At 37.1% G+C, this 14,247-nt stretch overlaps 1 protein-coding gene across 1 annotated transcript in view; it reads right to left on the bottom strand.

Annotated features, from left to right (window-relative positions):
- Positions 1 to 14,247, bottom strand: part of Brinp1 (BMP/retinoic acid inducible neural specific 1) — a 198,646-nt gene that overhangs the window by 130,097 nt on the left and 54,302 nt on the right. The window contains exon 2 of the mRNA XM_021161100.3: positions 11,749 to 12,016. Coding sequence (XP_021016759.1) covers positions 11,749 to 11,966 — 218 coding nt within the window. The 5' untranslated portion in view covers positions 11,967 to 12,016. The remainder of the gene's footprint in view (positions 1 to 11,748; positions 12,017 to 14,247) is intronic.

Below are 14,247 nucleotides of genomic sequence, written 5' to 3'. Positions count from 1 at the left end.
TGATGGGTCACTACTGATTTTGTGTCACTAATGACTAGCACAGTATCTGCAGATAATAGGAACTCAAGAAGAGCACAAGCATTTTCTTCTTTTCATAATGTATGGCAATCACAAGTTATCCTTCAACACTGAGAATCTCCTGTCATTTGTATTCAGTTCCTGTCTTCTATTTCAAAGCACAGTACTGCGTCAATATGAAGTAAAATGGCTGTCACAGTAGAAGCATAGAGGGCTGTCGCAAGCTCTCAGTAAAAAAAAGGCTGCACCTTGCTGACCTTCTTTGAAAAATAAACCTGTAATTGCATTAAGCAGAGTTCTTCCCCTCCCCCCACTCCCTCTCTCTCTCCACACACACACACACACACACACCACATGCATGTGTGCACACACACTCATAGCATCCTGAGATGCTGCTGATTGTTATGAAAGTTCATAGGTTAGAAACTATCTCAAGGCTCAAGGGGCCTAATGTCTCTTGGGCACTACACATCAAAGATAACCTAGCAAGCACCCTGAAGCAAGAACTGTAAGATGGGATGCCACGGATTGCCCCAAGTCACCTGCACTAACTAGTTAATTAGAAGTTTGCAAATCATTGTATGCATAATATATACTGAACCAGTTATATAATATATATTATATAACTGGTGAGATATATATATATACACACACATATATATATATAACCAATAATATATATACATATATTTGCATATATATATGCAAATAGTCTACAGATACCTTGCCATTGTGTTGGCCTCTGAATTCTTATCACATGGAGCCTCAGGGTCTATGCCTGTTTCTTTGGGCTTCCATATCTATCTAGTTATTTCTTTCTGTTTCTTTTTTGGTAGACGTGTCCTCTGGGTCTAATAATGGTACAAAGTTTACCTTAAGAAGTTATCTCCACTACAGAACATGTGAGCCAGTCCTATTCCTCTAAAATTTCCTGTTACAGAAGGTCCAGATTTTTCTGCATTCGCTATTTGTTTTTGGCAACCATCTTTCAAGTACTTACACTATGCCACCATATATTCTTTTTGTAAGAGTCTCTAATAGCCTTGGGATTATCCCACACTGTTGAAGAAGTTGAGGCTCAAACAATTTAAGCCGTATATTTAAGATTTCAAAAGTGCTCAGTACAGAATTACAGTTTATATTAAGACTACCCTCATTCTAAGTACTTGCTAAACTCCACTGATCATTTTAGGGTTCACATCACCTTAGATATTGACTTCAGTCTAGAAGTTTTCATCCATATGAGAAGGGTCAAGTAGATATAAAAATAGAATTCAAAATGATTCGCTAGAAAATCTGAGAATCCAGTATTAATGACACCCACAAATTCTTGTGCCCAGAAGTAAGTCCACGAGCTATAAAGATTTCAGGAAGCCTAAGCATCCAGGTTCTTTTCATTAGACATAAAAGTATCCAATAAATACAGAACTCTCCAGGAAGAATGTATCATAGCAAATGTACATAGCTGACAACTGGGGATAGTGCATTCAGATATAGCACAGGAGGAAGCCTTCTGAGAGGGAAGGCTGAAGCTGAGGTTGTAAATGTAATCTGTAGGCCATGGACTAGATCTTCATTGATAAAAGTGTTCCCTTTTCTTTCCTTCAATTACTGCTATAGCTTTCCTCTTTCTACCCTCTCTCTATCTTTCATGCACTACCCAGAGTAATGCATCAAGTGTGTAACAATGTACATCATTTTTATGTGTCAGACTTTTATCTTTCCTACTTTTAAAAAATTAACTTCTTTAACGTAGTGAGTCCAATTAGTTGCTGACCATTTTGTGTGCATTTCCTGTCATCTGCTGGGGTCTGAGGAAATTACCAGTGTCCATCCCTCCCCAAAAGATGACTCAACCTTTCCAAGAAGCCTTAATCTCTCAATATCTCCTCAAATAGATATTTATGAGGCCATATGACCCACTCCTATAGCCAGAATTTAGCTACTTCATTTTTTTCTTCAACCTTTCTCTACCCTTTTCCCCCCCTTTCAAGCCCCAAATAGTAGATACGAAAAAATAATAAAAGAGGAATAGGGATGATGTTATCTTTAAACTACTTCCTGTTGATTGAAGATAAGTTGAGTTGATTAGGGCAAGTTTGATCTTTATCCTCAGGATATGTAGTGTCTTTTTCTTGTTTTTCTTTGCACATGATTTCTTAACAAATAGTGACCAATAGCAACCAACCAACAACCAACAAACCCTTCCCCCTTCTCTCCCTACCATTTATATATCCTCTGAATAATCCCCAGATTTTCAAATGTCACACAATAACCAAAATTATCTGCTGCTGGCAAAAGCACTCCACTTTTAGGACCTGAGGTAAATCATAGTCAGCTACTTTGGTCAGTCGGAAGCAGCTCCATATTGCACATCTGGGACTAAACCAAAAACATAATCATAAAATATTTCTGTGTTTTTAAAAGAAACAAAAAAGGCTAAAATTGTCACTACACCCTCTCATCTCCATCGAGGAATTTTTAATTGGCTTGACTTATGCATCATCAGCATTACTATGAGTTTCTGTGGGCAACACCTATACCATGACCAGAGAACAATATATTACAGCACTCCCTCTCCTCCAATACTTACAATCTTTCTCCTTCCGCCCCCATCCCACCCTGTTTACTAAACTTTGACAATGAGGTTGGGTAGAACTTAATGTAGATTCTCCATTATCATGAATGACTAATGTTATACTCAGGATATTGAACATTAATGATTATCTGCGTTATCCAATAACCAGTGCAATAGGAATCATAAAATTGGGGGCTGGAAAGATGAACTTACTTTCTTACTAAAGAACTGTGCTCAGCTATTTTCAACCATATGGTGGTTAAATCTATTCATAAGTACCCACAAAGTATACATGCTACACATTTAATGAGAAATTGTTCTTTCCTAGTTCTTCTGGCAATTGAGGCATGGGTTCTATCTCTCCAACCCTGAATTCATTGCAAGCACATGGCTCAATTTTCCTAACAACATATACATTACAAAATATTTTATGTAATAGACTCAAAGTCAATGTCTTTCAAACTGCAAAGTGTTTCTTCCATTAGCATAAATGAGATAGGCACAAGTATTTTTAAAAGCTACAGAAATGGGTAAATTATATTATAGTAGATAAAATAAAACAATTCAAAATGGATTATATGAAATAAATAGGTGAAGACTTTTGTGATCACACACTTAAAATACATATATATTCTTTTTAATCTATGTACTGACTAGGATTATTGAAGGTCAATGTAGAATATCTTTTACTGCATGGATCAAGGTCAAAACATCATAATAACAAGACAGTACTATAAGTCGCTATCTAATATGATTCTTGTTAACTAGAAATTGAAGAGTGGTTGGTTAAAATCAATTAGTAATCTCAATTTTAGACCATTGTTGGCTCTAAGGTCTGGATCTTAAAATCATAACCACTCAAAAACATGTGAAAGGGTCTAAAAGAAATAAGTCCCAGGCTTTTCTCTGTTTTCTTCCTAGGTAATGTTTCATTGGTTTCAGATGCTTTTCTTACTGGTTTCCTAAGATAGTCAAAACATCCTTGAAGACTGGGCACATTATCTTTTCTGTAAAAAGCAATCTGAAACTTTCTTTTCCTTCTATGCTTCAACACCTTTGACAAACCATTGCTATAGAAGATGTTCTTTCTCAAATAGCCTTATCCTCTGTGGTATTGCTCAGTAAACAAGCTTCCCACAAGGCACTGATAATGTCTGTCAGTCGATCTTCATGAAAGACACCATGGACTCTCTGCAATCATGGGTGAATAATTACTGCTCGAATCTCCATGAAAAAGTGCAAGGCTAGGTCAGTAGGACTTTAGAACTTTAAAGTGAATGAATACTCAGCAGATGGCCTAGAGGACAGATCCCCCATCATCTTTGGCCGAGGATTTAGGGTGGAGTCTAAAGTACTAACATATAACTCCATGTTTTCTCCTAATTTCCCCTGTCAAAGCAGTAACCATTTTGGGGTCCACTTACAGACCCTGTAACAGGCTGCCCCTTCAAGAGAATCGGCAAGCAATCAATTTTTTAAACACTGCTCCTGACTGAAGCTGGACAATTGTTCTACAGAGATTTCATTGGTTTGCAACTCATAGAAGATATTCCAGTAATGACACAAGCAAAGAGGAAAATACCACATAGGTACCAATTTGGTGGCAATAAAACCATCGTTCTTGGAATTGGAAGATCAATTCTAAGTAATCAACACTGCAATATACCTTGAAATTGGCATGGCCCAAGAGAAAGTCGCTGGTTATCCCTCACTACTCCCCTCAATTTAGGGAAACTTATGGGAACTTTGGATCAAGGGAGGGATGAGGACAGGATGGAGATCACTGCCCCCTACAGTTAACCTGAAATTGATCATATGAACAAGAAACATTGTCATATACACTCCTTTTTCTCCAACTGAACATTCTAATTCTCTGACAGAGACCCTTGGTCTGAATTATGTTTGATTTGTTGTTGTTTGGTTTTGCTTTTCTGAAACAGTACACACACACACACACACACACACACACACACACACACACACACAAAGAGCCTAAACATCCTACTTCTCATGGAATCCTTTGGTCAGAGCAGCTCCTCCAAATATTCCCAGTATAAAGAACACCTGGAATGGATTAGAAGATTTCCTTAAACACTTCTGTATGTCAAAAACCAAAATCATCTCCCTGCATTTCTGAGTACCTGTAACTAACAAAGTATACAACAATGCTTTAATATTACATGGAAAATTCCAATGCTTTAATATTACATGGAAAATTCCTTTTCTATTCAACTCTGCAGTAAAACAATTTGGAATCTAATCTCTGCATTGTGGCCTACATTTAAATCACTCAACTCAAACTTATGAAGAACCAAATCTAAAAACATTTACCTTAATATTCTTTTTAGCACCTCCTTTATTTTGATTTTTTCCAAAAGTACAAGTTTGTTTCTCAATCTCTACATCCTGATTTTAAAACTAACATGGAAAACATGGAAAAAAAAAAAACCTTTATGCCAGCATAAAAATAATGCAAAGTAAAAGTCACACATGAGGGTGTGACTTTCTGAGTCAGGCTTCAGGTATACACATGTAATCCAGAACATCAACTGTCACTTGGGAGTCTAAATACACTGAGAGTGCTACAGCATTTAAGCCATCCTCTTTATCAGGAGAAGATACGGTGAAAGGGACTTGACACTATCTGAAAATAATGTAGCAGTATTGAAATCCCCCCAATAAGAACTTTATGTCTAGGTTTCCTCACACATATATATATATATATATATATATATATATATATGCTGACATCACCTGGGAGTCAGCATGGCATGGTAAAAGATGCAATCGATTATATCAAAATTGCCTATAATAGCACCTGTTCTGACATCAATTAACCCTGTAACTTATATAAATGATGTGAATGCAAATATTAGCAAAAGAGATTACTATAGATTATTGTAAAGGCCAGTGGCAACTATTTGCACATGGGATGCATAGATATTACAATGCTAGACACTGAAAATAGCAATGTCAATATTTTTACTTATTTTTATCAGTATTAGATATGATATTCACTATTGTTATTAAAAACAATATGAGGTTATTTTTTTTCTGGATAGCACCTCTTAATATCACATGGACTAATAATCATCAAACTGATAGAAATATTGTCCTAGTAACATAGGTCAAGATGGTAGGCACAATCAGAGGCTAGAAAATTTTTTCTAGTTCAGCCACAGTCTCCTTAACAGAATAGTGGTTTGCTTCTTGCATTTCTGTAAGTTTCCTGAGAGCAGGGATGTCTGCCACCTTGTATATCTCTGACACCTTCATTTATAGCTTATGCCATATGTAGATTACCATTGTATATAAGTAAGTGAGTGCTAGATTAGTACCACTTCTCCTTCATATTAGAATGAATGAGCCCACACCAGATTCATCCATGTACTCATTCAACAAGCTTTGTACCACAAAACCTATTACAGATATTTTGAGAGAAAGACACAAGGAACTTTAGGACCGCACATTAAAGCTTACATCCACATAATTCTGAAAGAGATGGAAGATAGCAAGACAATTAAGTTTGGTCTACCAATATTTGATTTATATTCAACATCGAGGTGTATATACTGAGCTCAAAGACAGGAACAACGTAAGCCACAAACCACTTCCATTGAACTCCTCATGGAAAGCCACTCAATACAAAAATCACCTCTGCAGCATAGTGAACCTATTTACCACAGTCTCCCATGTAATCTGCCTCTCCAGAATCAAAATGCATAATGGTATCATAACTCTCCTACCAAAGCCACATTTAAAACTAATGTGGAAGGTAGAAGCAGAAAAAAATCACAAGTTCAAAGACAGCTTCCACCACACAGTTAATTTGAGACCAGGCTTGTCTACAAGATTCCGTGTCTTAAAAACAAATAAGACTAACCTTCCTGTTCTACTCCTCAAGAGGAAAAAAAGAGCAACAGAAATTCACTTGGTTGAATTTATAGTAATTATCAGTAATCTCTAAATCTACCAAGAGGTAACAGAAATTACAATACAAAAAACCAAATAACTCTCCAAAAAACAAAAACAAAACAACAAAAACCATTAAAAAAAAATACTACACTATGCTAGCAATTCTGGAACAGAGGGAAAGTATCCAGTTTTCTTTATCTTTCTTCCATAAAATTCCTAGACCTTATACTCAATCCGTTTTTTTTTTTTCCTTTTCCACCACAACTGTATCAGACATTTAATAACATCACAGTTTTATCTATGAGAAAAGTGAACCTCAGAAACGCATATCCAAAGGAGGTTCCTCAATGTTAGGCAAGAAGCCAACAACTGAGAAGGGACAGGGAGCAGACTAGATTTAGGGCTCATGTTGTAGGGTGTCAAAAACTTGGTTTTGGATCCTAGCTTGGAGGCTCCCAAGCTGTGTGATAGGATCAGTTCTCTCAATCAAAATATGGCACAGTCACAGAATTTCTCTCACCGAATAGCTGTGAGTAGGTAAAAACTACCATGTTTAGGTACTTAACAGGAAGTTATTTGAATTACTTTATCACCATATGTAGCTACAATTTAAATTTTATTCAGTATTTTGAATTATTTTGAATGTGAATAAGTTGATAGAACAGAGACAATTGACTGTTTATTCAAAGAAGAAATTAAAGTACAAGGTGGGGAGGGGAATCCCTAACCTTGCTGTAATGAGTTCTTGGTAATTCTCTTTCTCCTTTATAATTTATCCTTATTCTCAGCCTCAGTGAAAACATTGGTATAAGATATATATGTTTCTCTTTTCCACTTGCTCCCGGTCATCTCTAACTTTGGAGCCACTAATAACAAAATACTTGACAGAATCTTCAAATACATTATATCTTGAGTCCCCAAACCCATTTCCTCCTGCACAGGACCTTGCTATAATATTAAAATGACAAAACTTCATAAGATATGGAATTTCAGGGATGGAAAAGGCCTTGGAGACTATGTCAGCTAACTTACCCATTAGTCATATAGAGAAAGGGCCTTAACATTCTATTACTTCATCAAAGAAAGCAAAAATAAAGCAAGGGAGCTGAAAAATATCAAGGTTCTCTTAGTTCCCTGAAGTTTCTGTAACTTCACTTTCGCTAAATTTGAGAGACAAGAACCTCTCAGCTTCCTTAACTTCTTCTAGCTCAAATCTCCAACACCATCATTCATACTGTCTGCAGTAACAGAGTATGTATGACATATTTCACACCACTGCATGCATGTATGTGATGTCCTTGCTTGTGCATCCACACAGGAAGGAGCATCTTCAGGAATTTGTTCACACTACCACTGGGAGTGAAGTCTCACAATGATGTTATGATTTGTGGACAGGATACGTGTAACGGTTGGGGGAAAAAGATAGCTTTAACCTAAATATGTGAGCTTTTTCCTCTTTTTTAGCTTCTAAATTTTCCCTGGTAGTGGGCCAGACTCTGGGGAAGAGGAAAGTGGCTGAGACTTAAGGTCTTATTTCAGAAAAGTTTTCTAGCATTACGTAATATAGAAGTCTTTCAGAATGACTTCTGTTTTAGGAAGCAGTATCAATTTTCATCATCCATGTTAACATACAGCAATCAAGACAGCCACATTGAAAAAAATGTTTTTGTGTTTCAACATAATGGCATGTAGAAAGGATAAGGATCAATTTGATCCAGTAGCATGAGCTAGCTGGTCCTTGCTCCAGCCTACAACCGGATGAGCAGATTTCTCTGTGTATACATTTGCATATGTTTTCCTGCATAGATAGCCTCAAGAGCAAAATCAATGAACACAGAATTTATGAGTTTCAAGGAACAATGTTACCGGGGGTTTATTTTCCTTTTTGCACTTAATGGAAGTGTCTGGACACACGTGGTTAATTAATGTCACTCTCTCTTCTGAGAGGAAGGACAGTGTTTATTTTTCTCATTATTCTATCCTCTTCTCTAGACACTTGTGGGTCCATAACAGTTGCTTAATACTTATATCAGGATTAAGTAAAGGAAAGAGAGAATAACTGGATGAGCAAGGGCTTGCTTGGCTTCTGGGTGGAACACCATCATTTAATCAACCATGTAACCTTAGTTAAATTTCACATTTAATTTTAGAGCTAAAACAATCTTAGAGGCACAACCCCCACACCCCCTCACCCTCTTAGGAGTCCTTTTTCTCCTACTGGATTGCTTTGTCCAGCCTTGATATGAGGGTTTGTGCCTAGTATTATTGTAATTTCTTATGTTGTGTTCAGTCAATGTCCCTGGGAGACCTACTCTTTTCTGAAGGGAAATGGAGGCAGAGTGGATCTCAAAAGAGGGTGTTGGGAGGAGTAGAGGGAAGAGAAATTGCATTAGGATATAATATAGAAGAGAGGAGTAGATTGAAAACAAATTTTAAACCAGTATTTTAGAAATAAGCTCCCTGAATTACTTAAATATTTGTTTCAAAATTGGATACCATTCCAACATAGATCCCATGTGAAAACCAAATATTAAGACAAAATGAAAGCCTTCTCTCTATGGAAGGAGAGGGCAGAAAATCCTGCCTGGTCAGACTTTTTGGCCTTCTCCTCAATCTACAATGGTTTCCATGGCTACTTAAATCAGTCATCAGCAATTCCTACAAGCACAGGTTGGAGATCACTAATCTAAATCAACCTTAACATTTGATAAATGAGGAAAGTGGAATAGAGAGCTAAAGACAGGATCCCCTAGCTTTGTATAGTACAGAAATAATTGAAAATGGGATCCAGCTGCCCTTAAGTCTACTACATTTATTAGTGTGGCTATGGGCTAATAATCATGATTGGTTTCAAGCCTATTTTCCAACTTTTCTTGGCTATAAAACTTCGTGCAACTGACTCATAAAATGATCATTTAAATGGAAAAAAATCGCAAAACAACCCCAACTTTAAATGTTTACTTGAGTGGCTCAAATGAAAGACAAAAGTATACACAAAACAAAGATGTTTTTATTTGATAAAACACAGATAGAATGAGATATCTGAATCTAAAAGACTTATGCCATGTCCCATCTTCAGCACTTCAAAGCTCCAAATTATGCTGAATCAATCAAGCATTTCAAAGATTGGCACATCCTCTCCAGCAGCCAACACATACCCATAATCCTTGGCTTAGGCACAATAACAAACAGCAATAGCAGTATTTTGCTAGAAATCATTTTAAGGATCCAATTTTGAAATGAAGCAGTTAACTACTGTTCTCAGGTGATTTAAGAATAGTTCTCCCAAGAGGAAGCATTTTGAATCAATCATTATGTTAGAATTCTGGTATTTTCTTTTAAGAGTAGAAATGTCAACATGTTTTTCATATTTGTACTCTGTTTCCTAATTTTATCCACTTGATTTTCATTTCTCTTTGTTACATTTTAGTAATGCTCTGAGGCACCTTTTCTCAGCAGTTCAATGACTGCTCTCTATTCTTGGGTAACCATAGAAAGTTCACTCTTGATCTCTTGAATAGGCAAAATTTTTATAAGACCTCAAGACAGTAGTAGGACAATTTTCACATAATAAACATATTCTGCTGGTTGAAAATTCACAAATCACTCATGTCTAGTACACAAGACCAAACAATGGTTTAACTACTTTCCATATCTACTTGCAAGGTCTAAGGTCTAAATTCAGACAAATGTTCTCCTATCTTGATTTCTTGCTTTCTGATTCTAATTGTCTCAGAAATATTAGAATTTGCCTTTTCTTTCTGAATATTAAGGCAAAAGTTGCACAGTGGTTTCTCCATGTCTTCAACTCAAATGCAATACTCATTGTATGTTTCTGATAACAATCATATAACAAATGTAAGCATGAACATCAATGACATAAATGGATGCTACATGTGTGTGCATGTTGTGTCATACACACATGGCTATATAACACTAAAAGATAATACAGTTAGTCATATAGTTCCAGTTAGTTATATATTCTAATTAATAAAAATAGAAACTTATGATTAAGGAGGCATAAATCTAGCATTCTGGATATATGCCAAGGATATTATAGTTAAATAGAACATAGAAATTTAGAAACAAACATGAAGAAAATACTTCTCGTGACTGAGGACAGAAAACGATAGTTCAAAGTCTGGCACTTATTACCCCGAGGGTGTTGAATTAAAGTGAATTAAAATCTATGTCTTCATCTCCTACCTTCCTATCCCTGTCCCTCTTCCTCTCCCAGACCACCAAGTAGAATTTTCCCTGAAGTTAACTTACATGTCTACAGATAATTCTTCCCAACGTAGACCAATTGTTATGAATCTTCTTCCTAAGAAATCTCATCACCATGTAAGAGTAGCTGACAGGACAGGATACACTAGCTCAGACAGATTTTGTCACAACTTATTGTCTATTTGTCAGGTTGGACACTCTGAGAAACACTGTCTGTCATCTTATGTACATTGCTTACACCCGTCAGTTTCCCACTTATTCCTTCTCATGGCTGTTCTCTGTAACTCAGGATGTTGCACAAACTTACCTCATCATCCCTGCCTTCCCCAAATTTTCTATTTTGCATGACTGTCATGTACATAATCCACATGATTTTTCCCCTCTTAGTGTGTTTGCTATGCACCTATAATGTGGACTCATGTACTGAAACCACAGAAGGTCCCTCTTTTACAGAAATTGGTCTCATTTGGTTGGCTAATTACAATAAGTAAGTAACCAGTTAAGACTTGCTAAAGAAAAAGTTATCTAATTACCTCCAAATTCATAAATACATTTGGGTAGAAAACTAGATCAATTAACAATATTTGCAAAAATGAAGGTTACCATGAACATGAATACAGGTAAACTAAGGCTGAAGTATACGTTTTACACTTTTGAAATTCTTTCTTTTGAAACCACATTTAGCCTAGTTTAGACTCCATTATCTAAGTAACAGGGTAAGCAGGAAAAACAACGAAAATCTCCACCAGATGAACAGAAAGTACAAACGAAACACTAAAACACGTATTCTCTGACTAGTACACTACATACTCAATACTCACTGGTTATCTGAACTTGACATATTAATATTTTATGAAACCTTGAATAAATTAGATTGACAGCCTATGTATAACAAGGTCACAGTCCCTTGACCCAGAAGCTTCACAACACAGTCAGATGCCACACAACTTTCAGTCTCCCCAAAGCACAACAGGAGGAAAAGGCAAGGGCTCTCTTAGCCTAAATCGTACCTGTATATTTTATATCTGGTTGTAAATCCTTGTCGGTGTCTTTCCACAAAGGATAGGTAGCTCCTGGAGTGGTGGAAAGGCCCCCTGTCTGAAATAAGCCAATCAAATTCCTTGGAGACATGTTGGTCTGTCCCAGCTGGCTCCTGGCGGGAGGGCTGCACGGAGATACGGCCCCATACAAACAGGAAGTAGAGGAGCTCAACAAACCTCCAGTTCATGCTTTTCTGCCGGCCTTTTTCCTCTCATTCTTGCTCCATTCTGTGGAGTCCTGTGGAAAACAGAATCAAGGAGAAGAGAAAGAGCAAGGAAGGGGGAGGGGGAAAGACAGGAAAAGAAAAAAAAAACAGTATTAATATATCTTCATCGTAAGAGTGCTTTGATTTTTGTAAAAGCATTACTGCTTTTTGTTAAAAGTAAAGGACCGTGCTGATTGCAGCTCAAGGTCTTGCCTTGATTTGCTGTTCACATGTGTAGTTATACAAACGACTATAGAGTAGAGGATGCTCACATGCACACTAAGGGCATGTCTAAGGAACTATATTTCAATCATTGGTGCATTACAAATTTCCAGATATATGTGTTTTAGACGTGAATGAAACAAAAACAATGCAGAAACAGTCTAATACATCTAAGTAGGGTTGTGGGACAGAACACAGTGTTTGACCCGGGTTTTGACTTAACCAGAAACCTCCCTCTCATTACTGATACTTGTTGAACAAGAGTGTCTTTCTCTTCTTTTTTTTGCCATAGGCAGAAACACACTGAATACTTGTTTTGTTTTTATCTGATTAGTTGGGTGTACAAAATCTTGGGTATTCTAGCTATCGCCCATTCATGCTGGATTCTTAAAGGATTAGTAACTCTTAAAACAGCATAGAGTCAAGATTCTATAAAGCTTAGTGAAATGTGTCTGGATCCTCGAGAAAGCCTTTCGACAGAATATTCATTGCTTAGTACCTCTAAGCTTCAGGATATCCTAACACTGAAGGGCAAGGGTGTGGGAGGTGGGTGGGTCTTACCAGCCCTTTAGATAGACAGTATCATTGCACAGTAGCACTATGTTAGACAACATTTTGAGTTCAAGAGAGACCTTAAGTGGGCAGATTTTTCCTGAAAGGAATAGAAGGACATCATAGGAGCCACCCAGCTTTCAAAATTTTAAAAGTTTAACTTTGTTATCTCACTGATAGTCAATAATCTAGCCTAACAAACTGCAGCTTGTCCCGCCTTTTTTTCCTTAATAATCTTGCTATCTTCTACATTATAAATGTGATACATATGCAAGGTGCATCACCTATGATTATTTGAGGCAAGTTACTTTGTTTGACTGTTTACCTGTCTATAAAATACAATCAATGAGGATATACGCACCAGCATTAACGTGACAACTGACTCACACAAGGATACAATGTTACCTCCAACCCCCAGCAGAGAAAAAAATGCTCAATACATGGCATAAATGATAAGGCCAATTATCAAGATCTTGGTTATATTAATATTATCAGGTCTTGAGATGTAGCTCAGTGGTAAAGCACTTAACAAAACCGATTACTTGATGTTCTCAACTTAAGACTCTTCCAGGAAATATTTTTAAAAATGTTTTCCTATCCCTGAAAGAAACCCCAGTTAACTTTGGAAGTCACCTGAGGTCACATCATTTATCTTTATTATCTTTCTCTATTCCTCTAAAAAGCTGTTGCTCTCTTCTGTCTGCCCAACTCTATTTGCTCACTTTCTAAAGCTCTATGTCAGATTCAATTGTCTTGCATTATACTTCTTTGTTTTATGTGTGTCTTGTTCACTGGGCTGTGAGCCTTTAGCTGGCAAGAAGCTTTAGAAAGCAGTTTCTTATCTGTACTAAGCATGTGATTTTGAAGAGTCCCATCCCCTGTCTAGATCTCAGATTTTATGGATACCATTTAAAAACATGATGAGGTCACAAACACTTTCTGAAGTGTAAAACCTATACACATAATTAACTCTACTTTATTTGGCTATTCTCCCTGGTGAATATGGGAGGTTGACAACACTAAGAAAGAAGAAATCAAAGAGCGACGGATGTAGGTTTCTGCACAATTGAGTATTTCCCTCGATTGCTCAATTGCACCATTTTATCATGAGGTGCCACAAAAATCTGCCTGTCATTGCAAGCCCCAGCTGTCAGGACAAGGGAGGGAGGCAAATGCACCAAGTGGGAGCTGGAAAAAGCTACAGCCTCAAGTTTTGTTCAGAGCCTAAAACAAAGCTCTACATGTTGAGTACAGAACTGTATCAGCTACAGCTGCCAGGACTGTCTGCCAGAGCCCCCACAGAGTGGCAAGCAGGGGGTGGGAGCAATTGTTCCGAGATGGGTGGAGTGAACTGCAGCCTGCTGGAATCACACTGTGCTACCCATGCCGACTTCCACAGAGCTTCTGTTATGAGTGGGTGCGAATGGGAGCCTGTGAGAAAAATGCTTAGCTGTTCCAGTGAGGAAACAGGATGCAGCACATTGCAGAT

Source organism: Mus caroli, unplaced genomic scaffold (assembly GCF_978045245.1).
Source record: "Mus caroli unplaced genomic scaffold, Mus_caroli_1 scaffold_6, whole genome shotgun sequence".
NCBI classification, from domain to species: Eukaryota; Metazoa; Chordata; class Mammalia; order Rodentia; family Muridae; genus Mus; species Mus caroli.
The sequence above is the reverse complement of the archived record's forward strand: the minus strand, read 5'-3'. Positions and strand labels throughout refer to the sequence as shown.